Source organism: Clarias gariepinus, chromosome 24 (genome assembly GCF_024256425.1).
Source record: "Clarias gariepinus isolate MV-2021 ecotype Netherlands chromosome 24, CGAR_prim_01v2, whole genome shotgun sequence".
Lineage (NCBI taxonomy): Eukaryota > Metazoa > Chordata > Actinopteri > Siluriformes > Clariidae > Clarias > Clarias gariepinus.
In genome coordinates, this window is record NC_071123.1 from 14,896,748 (window position 1) to 14,913,122 (window position 16,375).

A 16,375-nucleotide genomic window follows, 5' to 3' on the forward strand; every position below is an offset into this window, starting at 1 on the left:
ACCAGAAGCATCCCAGAGAGACACACGGGGCATCCATGTGACGAGATCTTCAGCCAGAAGCGGGGCACCAGGATGGGTCAGACAGGTCCGGAGGGCAGAGGGAGTCTGGATCACTGGCAGCTCGGGAACGACATGTGTAGCTCGACAGAGAGAGAGAGAAAGAGTGAAAGGGGGAGACAGGAGGAGGGAGGAAAAAGAAAGAGGGGGGGAAAGAGAAGAAGAGGAGAGATGGCAGTTAGGTATGGTCACAGTCACACAGTGTATAATGTGAATGTATATTAACTGAAGAGTGCAAGCAGAGACTCCGGCAGGACTAACTATGACAGCATAACTAAAAGGGAGAGCCAGAAGGAAACACAAACATGAGGGCTTCCTGACATGTAAAGCAAACAATCACCTCACCGTCAACAAACCTGAGTGATCAATGAGAGTGAGGAAGACAGCATCCAAACATACCAGTTCACCATAATACTCTACGTCCATGAGTCCCCCAGATCTGCTCCTTTACCTATGGAAAATCTATTTATAAAAATGCTTGGCTAAATAAATAGGTTTTTAGCCTGGACTTAAACACTGAGACTGTGTCTGAGTCCCGAACACTATTTGGAAGACTATTCCATAACTTTGGGGCTTTGTAAGAAAAAGCTCTGCCCCCAGCTGTATTTTTCATAATACGCGGTACTGACAAGCAGCCTGCATCCTTTGATCGAAGTAGGCGTGGCGGATCGTAAGACACTAGCAGTTTGCTCAGGTACTGCGGCGCGAGACCATTTAATGCTTTATATGTCAAGAGTAGTATTTTAAAATCAATGCGAAATTTCACAGGGAGCCAATGGAGTGAAGATAAGATAGGGGTGATGTGCTCATATCTTCTGGTTCTGGTGAGGACTCTCGCTGCTGCATTCTGGACTAGCTGAAGCTTATTTATGCATCTAGCTGAACAACCAGACAGTAAGGCATTACAATAGTCCAACCTAGAGGTCATAAAAGCATGAACTAGTTTTTCTGCGTCATTTAGCGACAATAAATTTCTTATTCTGGCAATATTTCTGAGGTGAAAGAATGCTATCCTGGTAATATTATCTACATGTGCTTCAAATGAAAGGCTGGAATCAATAATCACACCAAGGTCTTTCACTGTTGCATTTCCTTGCATTATCCTAGGGGTTTTATACAGATGTGGCCAATAAGTATGCGCGTCTCACGAGGAATAGGATCTCACGAGCTGCCGCGGTAGTGATAGATCATTCCTATACGATTCGTTCTTTTTAAACAAATCTTTAATAATTTGACTCAGTAGTCTTGGAGAGTGATTTGTTCATTTTCTACTGGGTGCACAAAGCATCGCAAAACCTTCGTAAGTTATCTACAGGAAACAGAAATGAGTAGTAACCTTTGGGTCTTTTTGGTTCAAATAGTTCGTTCTTTTGTCACGTGACTATCATAGCGTATACAGTGCAATAATTTCAAAACAATGAACGACTCAGACTAAAATATATGATGGTGAGCTGCTCATTCTGTTTATTATAATACTGTATGTCCTTAGCTGCATTGTTATATTTTCATTACTGGAACTATAGCCAAAATTTGTGTATGTAGACGTGTTGGAGTTCTGCTTATTTTATTTTATTTCTGACAAAAGAACGAAATTAACTTAATGACTCCAAAAAAGATTTGTTCATTTTTCCGAACGTGATTCAAAGAACCGAGTTGCTAAAATTATCCAAACTTCCCATCACTAGTGCGCGGAAGCTATGAAGTTTTCAGGCACATGACGGACATTACCTGTTTCATGACAATACATTGAGTTTGCAAAATTGTAGAGGAATTTTTGATTTCTCAAACAGGTCAGCTGTGACGATGTCTTAAACTTGTCACCCAGTGTAAAGTTATTAACCACTTTTCTGCACATCACATAGAGGGACATCACATTATGTGATAGTTTGATGCTTTCCAGCATCTGGGGTTTTTTGGAGGCCAATATATACAAATCGGTGCTTGCAACTATATTTTATTTTATTTTTGTTACTATGTGTGAGACTAGTGTAGCTGGTTTGCTATAGAATGACAGTATGACAGTACATTTCTGTGACTGTATATGAATAATTTTATTAATTCTGTCCTGTGTGTGTGTGTGTGTGTGTGTGTGTGTGTGTGTGTGTGTGTGTGTGTGTGTTTGCAGGCTGAGGCAGACCAGCAGAAGCATCAGGAGAGACTGGAGTCACAGGAGCAAGAATACAAAGCTAGCATGCTTGTTCTGGAGGAAAAGAGCAGAGACGGAGAGAACCAAATTAGGGATCTTAAGGAGACGATTTTTGAGCTAGAGGACCAGGTGGAGCAGCAGCGGGCAGTTCAGTTGCACACCAACCAATTCATCCTGGACCTGGAGAGTATGGAGACCACACCTCTCTTTCTTTGTTTGTCTTTTTCTTTCTGTCTGTTTTTGTTTTTTTCTTCATACAACACTAGCTGTGTGCACTTTTCTCCAGGCCCTGTTTGTTCCACAGACTGGTGGCTGTAATTAGCATAGCTCTCTGCTGCAGTCTGGATGGACTGGGTTAAACTCCAGCTGAGTTTTTTTATTGCCCCTACTCAAGCATTAACTAGTTTTGATTAATCATTTGCATCCCGATCTTTAATGAAAGAAGTCTTTCTCTATTTTAGATACATAAATACATACTGTAGCTTCTTATCGTTTCACATTTTTTGTGTCAGAGCAGGGTATCTTAAGACTACCTAAACATTTTTTCTGCCATTATTTCACATGCAAGCTTTATTTTGTGTTTGCCCAGTTAAAGTAAACACACCATCTCATCTTCTGTTTTATTAATTGTTTTTTAGGTCAAATCAAGCGGCTAGAGGAGCACAAGATGGAGCAGGACAGGCAGTTGAAAGCCGTAAACAAACAAATGAAGGTAGGCTTCCTTAGAGATATTGCTTTTTAAGCTTTAAGAGCAGGGTTGTTGAAATGGGAATCACCAGTGACCACTTGATATGATATTATCGCCATACTGTACCTCGGTGCCGATTCAGTTTACAGTATATTGCGATTCCTTCAGCATCACGTTTTTTGGAATCAATATTTTATAAAATTGCTAATTTTTTTCTCATAAAAATTTTGTTACAAATTAAAGACCTTGAACCTTTGAAAAACAATATTCAGCAGCTTCTCAACTTAACTAGACATGAGTAACCGAATGCAGCCCGTTCCTAATAACAAGCGAGCATTTAAACAATGCAAACCAACTATAAATACAACAGTTTAACACTTAACCTGTAACTATAAATTTTTTACTGTACAGTGTCTCTGATAATGCCAACTGACATAATTTTTATTTCCAACACCTAAAGAATTATAAAGTTTTACTTCCTTGAATGTCTCCAGATTCTCAAAGCTAAATTTGAAAATGAGCACAGTGGTGAGCATGCAGGCACACACGCCTGTGATTTTCGAGAAAAATTGCATGATGAGACTGGTGTAAGAGTGTGTAATGAGTGGGTTACGTGACTGATTCACTCGCAGAGTTTAGAGAAAAATTTAAACAAACAAGGACGTATGACTGATCGGAGGCTTTTGTAATGTAACGCCATAAAATGTCTTCCTGTTGCAACACTCGGTACAGAATCGGTTACATTCAAGGCTGATTGGTCATGGAAACCAGACAATTCCTGTCACTCGCTGATCAATCGGTGTATCTCTACTAGAATAGTTTTTTAAAAAGGGTAAAAAAATAATTTTTAGGAGAGTGTGATGATACATGAATCACGATTTAGAACTAATTTCTCCCTTGTACGTTTTGTACGGTTTGTTGTCATGATCATATGTGCAGACTGTGTTCACATCGAGCATTCCATTAAGTAGATTACTTTTCAAGAACCACCGGTTTTAATCTTTGAATGTCTTTCATTATTTCCCCCTCTAGGTCCGTCATTAATCTTGGCAGCATTAGCATCCTACTGCGGTGCTTAGTATACTAATCAGTCTACGACTAAAACTCAGCTAAATCTAATTTATATTTAAACTAATTCCTTCTATTTAACAAAGAAATTCACTCAACCTAAAGTTGGTAGTATTTAAGTCTACAATTGACTGCTGATGATTTATGACTGCACTCACAGGGTTAAATGAATTCATTAGCTAGCACACTACTCGAGTGAAAGCGCTAACTAAAGAGAAATTCTAAAACTCTAAGAGCTTTGTCTCATGTCATAACTAGATCTAATAAACTTAACATTTAGAAAATTATTAATTCCGTGCAATCAGTCAGATTGATTGTAAATTGTGTAATCGTGCCGTCATATACTTCACTCTGACCATAATATCGTGTGTGTGTGTGTGTGCGCATTGTAGGACGAGACACAGGAATGGCGGCGTTTCCAGGCTGACCTGCAGACGGCTGTGGTCGTGGCGAATGACATCAAGGTCGAGGCTCAGCAGGAGGTGCGGACGCTACGCAGACGGCTGCAGGAGGAACAGGAGCGCAGCACGAGGCTGGCTGCAGAACTCGAGCACATACAGGGGGCCAGGTACAGCAGAACTTCCACCCGAATAGCTGCTCTTCTCAACTCCCAAGAGCTCCAGTTACATCACTTTGTGCGTCTCCTGCAGCCTATGAGCTCTGAATATGTTTGGGTTCAGATGTGTGATCTGTCTTCAGGGCAGGTCGATTTATTATATAAAATTAATCTTGTATAGCCACTTATATTATATAGCAGGTTAATGACATTTTTAATACCTGGAACGTCCTTATACTTAGGTGTATACTGTATGTTTAAGGGCTTCTTCTGAATGCTATGGACGAATCACATTTCAGACGAAACGGCTCTGTCACGAAAAACACAAAACCCTCTGCTGCTTTTATATCCTCTGCTCTTTTACACAGTTCTCTCCAGTTTCCTCTCAGCTCTTTACAGCAGCACAGTGTGAAACATGCTCGATAAAAATCCTGCTTACTCTGGTCACTTAGATCAAACTCGGGCTTGTTAGTTTTTTATAAAGTGTTTTAAATGTTAAGGTTAAAAAAGATTTATACATTTTTCTCATGCAAAGGAAATCATAAAAATATAATACAATGCCATTGTCTTTAACTGTTTATTTTTTATGTAACAGTGTACAGTAACATTTTCCTGTACCTGATATTTACACTACCGCTCAAAAGTTTGGGATCACATGCAAATTTCTTTGGTTTTTTTAAGCGATTTATTTTTTACATTCTACAACAATACTGGGGATTTCAAAATTATAAATGAACAGATATAGAATTAAGTAGTTATATAATAACAGTTTTGTGTCAAGTGCACTTGCAAAACCCATCATGCACAAAACCAAAACTTACCTTTGCTGCAGAGGAGAATTTCATTTAGAGTTATTAGGATCAGAAACCACCAATTATCAAACACTATCTCTGATTAGAGCCATTATGAAGGATTTATAGATCACAAATAGCAATATTAACTGTTCAAATGAGATTATTGTGTATTTTGGATGCCTTTAGTATTGCTTTACAATGTAGAAAGAAATAAAAATCAGGAACAACCATGGAGTTAGAAAGTGATCCCAAACTTTGGAGCGGTAGTGTACGTTCAGTCAGAACCTTTCATATGCCAAATAATAAGTCAAAAAATTAGAAAACTAGCAAGCTAGATATTGGTAATTAAACTGAAATTAATAAACTGGCGTCAGGTGATTAATAGTAGGACAGGTGATCCTAATTATTTGAACTACAGTAGATAATGAATGAGACAGGGTTGAGTGTCGGCGGTGTGGAAGGCGAGTCTCCGAGGTCTGAGTACTGTGTGAGTGGTCCTGTAGTACACTACGTGTCCTGCTCCCTGCTGTGTGTCCTCTCCTATCTATCCTGGTGGATGTTTTCTCTGTCTCCTGCATGAGTCTGCTGAACAGTAGCATTTTTAATTTAATTTACAGTTTATTTCATTGTCTCTCCCTCTTAACAAGCCACTCCACTCTTTCTTTTTGATTTCTTGTTGCATTTCCTCCAGGTCGCAGTGGACTTTCTTTTTTTATTGAATACTGATCTAAGAATTTATAATACTGTAGATGTGATCTTTTTTTTCAGGTTTGTACCAGATAAGTATGGCAGATCAGTATTCAATAAACATTTAGAGTTTTAGGATTGATAGTCAAGCAGAAACTACAGTATCGTAGCTGCTGAAATCGTAAGACTGTAGTTACGATACATTCTGTGAGTCTCTGGGTTGCCAGATCATTAAAGATCTGCACATACCTGTATTTTACTCTCCCCCACCGCACCCAAACGGACTAGCCGATGTACCGCGCTATCCCCTCTTCCTCAGACGCTTCCTGAGGTCGCTCTCTAAAGGATTTCCCTCAGACATGGCCACCTTTATGTAACACCCAGGTGAGTGTACTGCTAGCGACAGCCAAGCTCTCGTACTAAATGAGTAGTGAATGGATGGATCTACCAGAGTGGAAGAAGTAATGATGACTGTATTTAAGAGCTTGTGTGCTGATCTTATTACCTCCTTCCTCTGGCCCTAATGTCTGTAATGGTTGTTCTCTGTCCATTATATGAATGTGCTTCCATTTATTTTGTTTCCTTTATGCTTTTTATTGTTTTTGTTTGTTTTTGCGTTGCCTGTTGTTTGGTGTGTGTGTGTGTGCCTATTATTATTTCCTCTGTCCACCTCTTGGTATTTGGCGCCACCTGCAGTTTGTAGAAGTTGCTGAAGTCTGTATGAACATTTTCTAGAAAGCTTGGAACTTGAATCCAAATCTCTTATCTTTTAATTACATTGCCTGTGTAGTTTGCAGAATTCATTTAGATTAAACACAGTGCTATATGCATTTCAGACATGCATGATAATGGAATGAGCATCTGACCTGGTGATGTGGCCATTCCTAATGGCTTTAAGGTGTTGATTTCTGTTATTGTTGTTGTTGTTTTTAATAAGGTACATGTCAGATCCTAGTTCATTTGGACACCCTTTTCTGCTTTGTGTTTCAGAATCACTGCCGGATCAGCGTTTGAAGGCACCAAGACGGCAGTGGAGGGATAATAAAGAATACAGTGTTATATTTATATGAACAAATGACAGTATTTCAATGTGTGTGTCTGTGTATCAGTATTGAGGTGTAATAAACATGATGGCATGAATCTTTAACCACGTAAATACTTCATTTAAAAAAATGCATTTTTATTTTGCATGGAACGCTTAATGAAGTATTTATTTACAGAAAGCAAAGTTGGATTGCACATATATTAAATTTACTTGTTAAAACTGTACATACCAAAGTATTGGGTATCATACAAATACTGTCATTCACCTCCTTCTGTAGTTTGACAATTTGGCTTAAGCCAACAAATCTTAAAATCTCAGATCAAAAGAGAGATTACGGAGTACAATTAACAATTGTAGAGTATTTATTATACTCGTGTACTTTAAAAAACAGATAATATAAAGTATAGCCTTGAAAAGAATTGCATTGCAACTAAATTCGCACTTTCTTCTATATGCCTGATTTACAAAGACCGATGGTTTGCTTTAATTCTAATATACATTTGCCATGGACTGAGTCACTGTAATTGTTACAGTCCTGCTTGATTTGCAGTCTTGTGATTTCACACACTGTACTGTTCATTGTACTGCTTTTTCTGAGTGTTTACATCAACAAGGATTCACCTTGCACATTTGATTCAGTTCATTTTTGACTTACGGTTTCAGAGAACCTTCAGGATGTAAAGTATTTTATCAACATTTTATCAACAATGTTGTGTATGCTAGCCACCACTAGATGGCGTAGTGGTGTTTCATTTTAAAAGGACATTTGAATTGAGGGAAGGTTTTTTTCCCTCCTCAACTTGAAAACACTGAACAGTTATTCAGAAAACCTTAATTGAAAACTTTACTGCCACTTTGATTATCTCAGGTTTCAGAAAGCCATCTACTGCATCCTCAAAAGCATACGTTTTGCCTCAGAATTGTTTAACCATACAGCACTTACTGCTGTGGAACTTTCTGGATACACACACACAAAAAAAAAACACACACACACCTAGGGTTTTACAGTCATTCAGAGAACGCATTCAGAAACTCCTAATTGTGCAGAGCTTTAATTTATTTGCATTTTAACCCGTTTTACTGTGACATATTCACTGATGACACAAATGCTGTTTACTTGGATCATTTAAGATTATTAATGTATATCTTGACTGCCATTAATAAATAGTTTTTTATTGTTCTATATGTCCGCGTGTGTGTTTTGTTTTATTTATTTATTTTTTATTTCCTTCTGGCCATTTCCATGTTTTAGTGCATCCCTTACCAGGGGGCCATATGTCATAGTGTTGGCTTGGGTATCATTTAAGAATGTTGTGAAGTGTGAAGATGTTTGTGATTACTAATGATAAGCATGAAATATTCGCATGAGTGCTACAAGTGTAGCCACATGGGATTGTAATACTCAATGTTAAATCTAGTTAGTGCTTAATTTATAAGCATTGACATTCCTTTCCACTATCCAAAACCTTCCACTTTGCATTGCATCTGTATTTGTACGATTGGCAGGTTGCGGTTGGAGGAGGGGAGTCTCTCAGATTCGGACAGCAGTCCTCAGTGGAGTGGAATTGGCATGACCCAGAATGCACCTGGTAGTGAGAGTGAAAACAGCACACCTTCAGAGGCAGAAGCCACAGTCAAATCCCTCATCAAGTCCTTTGACACATCTGTCAAATGTGAGGACTCCTGTTTTCTCTTCATTGTGCTTGTTTCATATTCAATATTTTTTATTTCTTTTCAGTTTATAAATATTTGGACCTCACTTACCAAATTGTCCTCACAGCAGGGCAGAGGTCCTCAAAATGTGTGCTTCGTCTTAAACGGCATCTATCCTGCAGAGGCGACTTGTGCAGCTCAATTTTTATAAGCCTTGTTTTTAAATAAAACTTCTGTAGGAAAAAAAAATAAGATCTGTTGGGGCTCACTTTGAAAAGATAAGTGCAAAGGATTAGAGAGTTTATTTAACATGCTTGTTATAACAAGACAAAGAGCCGTGTTATTGATGGCTGTGACTATTCATCTTAAAGGCATGTAATCATGGCACTTTTACAATGGCCTCATGAAACATGGTCCAAACGGCTGTCTGGCTGCGTATATCCGGTAATGAATCAGCACTACTGTTCAGGACAGAGGCTTCGCAGGACTGGGTATTTTAAAGATATCCCGGTACAAAACCTGGATTTCGGTCTTGCAATCGTTTTTTTTTTTTTTTTCGTACTGTACACAAAGTACCTATTTCAATCCTGTTTTCTCCTCCTTCAGATGGACCCACCGGTACAGTGCAGATGCCCACATCTCCTAGAAGTCCCTTAAGTGGAATCCCGGTCCGCACTGCTCCTGCAGCTGCTGTCTCACCCATACAGGTGCTACTGTACAAATCCCACAACGCACAATTCTGTGTTTTTTGTTTGTTTGTTTGTTGTTCTAAACAAAACCTCAATTGCTTTGTAACAGAGGCCTTCAGGTATCAAGCCTCTGTCTAAAACCCTGGACAGAAGACTCAACCTCATGGATTCCTCTCACTCAGGTACTAAAAGCACTGTTGATTATAAAAAATTCTCATATCTGATTGAGCAGATGATCGTTTTATCAGGGACGCACCACAAAATGGAAATCCCATAACAAACAAATGTCATTAATTAAGCAAGAGTGGTTAATAAGCAGGAAGGGTTCCACCATGTGAGAATCCATGTGAAAGGAGTTGTAATTTAAGTGAAATTTACTTTTAAATTATGTTATTTTGTAACTGGAACAACTAAAATTGTGGCTTTTGTTAATACAAAACAACTAAATGACATTGAAACTCAAAAATGGAAACAAAATTAAATTGTGAATTGTGAATGTGCACTGAATTTTTCCAGAATCTCTGTAACACAACAAGTTGTGATTTCTATCTTATTAACTTTAAGACAGACAATAAAGAGGTCAGGCTGCGTCAATCTACCCTGAAAGTGATTAATACTCAATTTTGTGTTATTCTTGGCATTATTCTCAGCATAATTTGGCAGTATGAAATGTTTCTTATGTTTCTATGAGAATATCATCTAAATCATATCTTTGGTGTTTTTAGTTTGTTTCATAGAAGTCTGTTTAATATTACCTTCTTTAGCAAGCAGCTTGAGACCTAAATCATTCATAACTGTCTAAAATATTTTATCTGGGTTACCTCTACTTACTCAAGTTCTCAAGTATAGGATTCGTGTATTTTTTTTTTCCCCCTGCTTTGATGAGGCTTTCTAACTCCATGGTCGTTCCTGATTTTTATTTCTTTCTACATTGTAAAGCGATACTGAAGGTGTCCAAAATATGCAATAATCTCCTCTGAACAGATATTGAGATGTATCTGCTACTTATAGTCTGTAAATCCTTCATAACGGCCTTAATTTCTCAGGCTGGTAACTCTAAATGAACTTCTCCTCTGCAGCAGAGGTAAGTTTTGGTCTTGTTTTCCTGGGACGGTCTTCATGAGAGACAGTTTCATCATGGTACTTGATGGGTTTTGCAAATTCTCTTGACAATACTGTTCTTACAAAAATTACGTATTCCAGAAAGGCTATCCTCCATGTCTTAAAATAACAACTGACTGTTGTTGTTGTTGTTGTTGTTGTTACGTAATTACCTAATTCCATCTGTGTTATTTTATAGTTTTGAAATTCCCAGTATTGTTGTTGAAAATAAATCACTAAACAAAAACAAAGAAATTTGCAAGTGATCCCAAACTTTTGAGCGGTAGTGTACATCACATGACTACCCTGAATGTACTTACATCAAATCTTACTAATTTTTTTATAATAAATCCCAGCTGCATAAATACAAGAGTATAACAAGAGTCACGAAAGTGTGTTGCAGCATCGTTTGAACAAATACTGCATAACTAACTGCCGGAGGCTTGAATACACCATGAGTCACTCTTTGTTTTTGTCCTTTTTTGTTTGTTTAGTTTTTTTTTTTTTTCAGTTCTGCATCTGTAACTCCTGTCTGCTTCTGTCTCATGTTTAGTTGATGAGTTGAAGCCCTCGTCTCTGATGAGAAAGAGTCCGTCCCTCGAGTCAGTCATCAAAACTCCAGCTGCGTTTAACAGCAGAACGTCCTCGTTCACTTACAGCCGGGCCAACAGTAGGCTCAAGTAAGCAAAGTGCATCTGCCCGCACGCAAACACACACACACACACACACACACACAGAAAAGATGTTAGACTGCTATTCCCACATCAAAACCTCACAAACTGTCAAATCAAGGATTATTAACACAGAGCTAATGAATTAACTTCTTATTGCACTGTGAAAGGCATTTTATAATTTTGGAGCGTCCTCCTGTTGTCCAATAGAGACATTACAACACCACAGGGTGTCTAGAATGATTTAGGGCCTGTCTCTTTTAGTGAGCATCTGTAAACACAACATTACAGCACGACCAAGCATTCAATCTTTTATTAAAAAGTAACTTCTGTATATTTATGTCATCATTCTTCACTAACACAAGTCAAAAGCTTGTTATTACTGTATGTTTTGAAAGTAAAACACAATTTATAATAATAATAATAATAACACATATCTGTTGCATTAGTAGCACATGTATTGAGAAGAGAACTATGTAAAAACGTTTTCTGGAGGCCTGAGGGATGTTGAATTCTGTAAGGAAATGTTTTAAAATGTGCACCAGTACAGTGTCAGTTGTCAGTCGTAGAATATGACCCACATATGACTGTAAGGGAACATCATATCAAAGCTGTGACGTGGTGTTAGCTAGGATATCAACCCTGGAGCAGTGCTGTAAGATTAATGATAGCACAAACCAAAACGTCTTCCCTCTGAAAGGCTGAGTTTGTATTAAATGATCTAAATTGTACAATTAGTTCTGGCCAGTTATGGACAAACACTGGCATCCATAACAAGAGAATTACGACCTTCATTCAATATGTATTATTATTATTACGAAGGTGAGACAGAATTTTCATTTTATTTATATAGCGCTTTTAACAATGGTCATTGTCGCAGCTTTACAATTGTGAAGTAATATGATCACTCCGGTTATATTAAAACTTCTGTTGGCTGCACCGTCTTTATCAGCGCTTTCTGTTCAAGGCTCCCTAGTCACTGATGTGTAGGTGAGAAAAAAGGGCCTCACTTGTGATGCAGTGATGTGTTTTCTTGTGGTCTGAGGGTGTATCCGGTGGCAAAACAACTTGTGGGAGAGCGTAAACAGAAGTGTTTGGATATCTGCAAACCAAATTTGCAATGATGCTCTAAGCTGAAAGTTTCCTAAAGAGAATCATTACTGGTAATGAGACACGGATTCATCACTACGACGCTAAGAGTAAAGAGCAAAGTATGGAAGGGAAACATCCTCAATCGCCAACCAAAAAGAAGTTAAAAAGTCAACCATCAGCTGGAAAATTTATGCTTCTCAAAGGCCAGTATTGAAAAATTATCAGGAAAAAGCTTTAACAATCAACAGTGATCATTGCAGTGAGACGCTTATTGAAGAGCATTTGATCTTGCACATTTCTGCCCACACTGTCGATACTCTAAAAAAACTTAAAGCATCCTTCTTATAGTCCTGATCTCACTCCATCTGACTTTCGCCTGTTTGGTCCCCTGAAAGCAGCACTACAAGGACGAAGATTCACTTTTGATGAAGAAATAAAGACAGCGGTGCATTCGTGATTCGCAGCTCAACATAAAAAAAAAATTATGATGTGGGAATGTGAAAGCTTGTTAACAGATGGACAAAGTGTATCGAAAAGGAGATTATTATTATTTTATTTTAATTTTTTTCTCCCCAATATTAGTCGTAGCCAATTCCTCCCCGTTACTAGGGGGCTCCTCAATAAGGCTGCTACTACCACTCAGTCGGGAGGGCGAAGACTATCCCGTGTTTCCTCCGAACCGCGTGACGTCAGCCGACCGCATCTTTTTTAACTGCTTGCTCCCGCACCATTGGGGCGGAGTAACACACTCGGAGGAAAGCGCTAGCCGCTCCTTCCGCATGCGCAAGCTCAAAGACGCCCCTGATTGTCTGTAGAGCCGTGATTAATGTGGAAGCGCAAGTACCTCTCACCCCTTTCCCCTAAGAGAGCTTGGCCAATCAGCTCTCTCTGTGCCTCCGGCTGTAAGAGGAAAAGAGATTATTTAAAAAATATATATGTATTTGTCTTTTCTGCAGTCAGAGTGTGGGTAAGGTTTGACTTACCCTCATATTATCATTATTATCAATTTTCTCATTCATCCATTTATTATCTATGCTGATCATCATTCATTGTCTATGCTGATGTGTAGGGTCATAGAGGGGACAGACGGCACAAGGCGAGGTACACCCTTGATAGGGGCCCAAGCATCGTATATAACAAGCACACATATTCACACACCCAACCATACTGTATACTACAGGCTGTTTGGAAACACCAATTAGAAATTGGTTATTCTAACGCCCAACCCTGGAGGTGTGAGGCAATAAACACTTACCACCATGCTGCCTATTATTATTATTGTTATAATAAAAGCATTTTTTTCTTCAAATTTACCAACTCGAGAAAGAAAGAAAAACCTTTTCACTTTCACAAAAAAAAAACACGTCTTGTGCCAGAATAAAATTACTAAAGTTCTAAGAGCAAATATTAAAATTATTGCTGAGTAATTTCCTACTGGGATTTTGTTATTCTTGCTGCATTTTGCTTCTGTATTAGCATTCGTAACTAGCTTCCTGGCTTGTAATACATTACACTGATTTTCCTGTAAGTGAGTGTTCCACTATGTTATTAATGCAGCAAAATGTTAACTTTTAATGTCTGAATTAATGGTGTATACAAAACCCCACAGTAAAAGGACCATGCTTTTAGTTATGTGTTAAGTGTTATTTAAAGCAGAGATTAGTTTTTTTTAATGGAATGTTCAAAGCTTTTATATGTTTGCAGTTGAACCCAGGATAGAATTTATTTTATTGGTTATGAAATATGACAGCAGTTTTGTCTACAACACCAATTCCAAAAAAGCTGGGACAGTTTAAAAATTGGCCATCAAAACTGTCTGTAATTATCAGTACAGTCTTGACCTTAGAAGAGAAACACTACTCCATTGATTCATCAATCAAAAAATCAAGTGTGATTTTAAGTGTGTGTTTGCAAATTATCCAGTACTGTATGTTCAGGGTAACATTCCCCAACGTTACTACACAAGAAATTTAAGAAAACCATACAATTCTTAGCGCCAAAAAACACTTCTGAATACACGTGATCTCCGATCTCTCACTCAGACATCAATGTTTTAAAAACCGTCATGCTTCTATAGTGGAGATCATGATGTGGACTCAGGAACACTTTGTTCGCTGTGTTTACAAATGCAACTTACTGTAGGGCTTAAGGAAGCTGTACATCAATACAGTCCAGAGGTGTCAAAGACTTCTCTGAGCTCGGGTTCATCTGAGAGACACCGGAAACGTGTTTTATGGTCTGACGAGTCAACTTTTGAAATAGTTTCTGGAAACCACCACATGTTCTTTGGGTCAAATAGAAAAAGGTCCAAACATGCTGTTATCAGCATCACGTCCAAAAGTCAGCAGAACTCGTACAGTAGTACGGGGTGTGGTACCATTAATGCAGAAAAATAGGTTGTTTTTGGAGAAACATACCGTATGCTGCCATCCAAACACTTTCTTTTTCAGTGTGCAAACTATGGCAATGAAAAATTGTTAATTCACTTTCACTAAAAAACATAAATCTCGTGCCAGAATGAAACATAAATCTTGTGCCAGCATGAAAGTTCTAAGTTCTTAGAAAAAGTATTACAGTTATTGCTGAGTCATTTCCTACTTTCGATTTGATATTCTTGCTGTATTTTGCATCTGTATTGATGTACTTAACTGGATTGCTACTATTATTACCCTGATTTTCCAGTAAGTTTGTGTTCAATTCTGTTCTTAATGCAGTAAAATGTTAACATTTACTGTCTGAAAAAATGGCATATAAAAAACCCTGCAGTGAAAAGATTGCTGAAGGCCTGCATAAAGAAAAAATGGGTGAAACTCCCACTAGCTAAACCTAACCAACTGGTGAAGTTCATTTTCTGGTAACAACCTAGTAATAATGGATTTGTCTTCATTAACACACACTGAGGGACAATTTTCTTGGTGAAATAATCATGAAGTACATTAGGTTGATAGCGACCTCAGATTGTACTATTAATGACTACATTTAATGACTACTATTAATGTTTTAATTTCCCACTATTGTGTAAGATTTAAGACAAACAAGCATTTCAGGAAGACTGTGCTCATAATGTGACTCCTAAGAGCAATGACCTCAGTGTCTTCCACACTTCCCACAAGATTGCACATCCTTGTTGTCTCTCATCCTGTCATCCGCTAAAACTTATGTTTCCATTCTAATGTCAATAAAAGCAGGGAGCAGCTGGCACAGAACGGGCACAACAACACACAAGCTCTAACCTTGTGTTATGTATCTCATACACACATATAAATATATATTGTACTGTACACCTATCAGCCATAACATTATGACCACCCGGGTAATATTGAGCAGGTCCCCTCCTTCTGTAAACCAAAAACAGTGGTGCACTGTATTCTGATACCTTTCTGTTGGAGCTACTGTAGAATAAACCTTTTCAGCAATGTGAGCTACAGGAGCTCTTCTATTGGAGCTAGACTCCTTCACTCCCCAAGTGCATCAGTGATCCTTGGCCACCTTGATCCTGGACCAGTTTTGGTGTTGCTCTGACCCAGTCAACTAGCCATCACGATTAGGCCAAACAAATTCTGATGCTTGCCTATTTTTTCTGTTTTCAACTTCAAGGACAAAATGTTCACTTGCTGCCTAATATATTTCACCCACATCCAGTCACCGCTGTAATGAGCTACTGTGAGAAGAACCAAATTGTGATGGCTAGCCAACTGGGTCAGAGCAACCACAAAGCAAGCTCCTGTAGGAGGATGTTCTCAGTGTGCAGTGGTTAGGCTGGTTTGGCCTTGACCTACTTGACTTGACTTGACCCTTTCACCAGTACATCGATTTTACTTCCTTGAATCACTTTTGGTAATATTGAGTTGGTCGTAGAATGATGCCAGAAAACACAGTGCATCATTGTTTTGGTGGCAAAAAGGGGGACCTACTCAATATTAGGTGAGGGTGGTTATAATATTATTCCTGATTAGTGCACATACACAGTATATTCCCCAGCCAAAACAAAAAAAAGTCACCGGTTGGATTCAAATAATTGAACATTTAAGAGCCTTCTATTGTATAATTACTGCAGTGATTAGTTTGGTTTAGCTGGCAACAAGTTATTTAACCCTAACTGATGCAGTAAGTGGTTTCTCATTTCTT

General features: G+C 38.3%; 1 protein-coding gene across 9 annotated transcripts in view; it reads left to right on the plus strand.

Moving 5' to 3' along the window:
- The window catches only part of specc1 (sperm antigen with calponin homology and coiled-coil domains 1), a 101,508-nt gene that overhangs the window by 56,422 nt on the left and 28,711 nt on the right, over nucleotides 1-16,375 (plus strand). For all 9 annotated transcript variants that reach the window (XM_053484948.1, XM_053484949.1, XM_053484951.1 and 6 more), the window contains 7 exons: nucleotides 2,183-2,390; nucleotides 2,842-2,915; nucleotides 4,352-4,527; nucleotides 8,548-8,714; nucleotides 9,301-9,401; nucleotides 9,493-9,565; nucleotides 11,038-11,164. In XM_053484948.1, coding sequence (XP_053340923.1) covers nucleotides 2,183-2,390; nucleotides 2,842-2,915; nucleotides 4,352-4,527; nucleotides 8,548-8,714; nucleotides 9,301-9,401; nucleotides 9,493-9,565; nucleotides 11,038-11,164 — 926 coding nt within the window. The remainder of the gene's footprint in view (nucleotides 1-2,182; nucleotides 2,391-2,841; nucleotides 2,916-4,351; nucleotides 4,528-8,547; nucleotides 8,715-9,300; nucleotides 9,402-9,492; nucleotides 9,566-11,037; nucleotides 11,165-16,375) is intronic.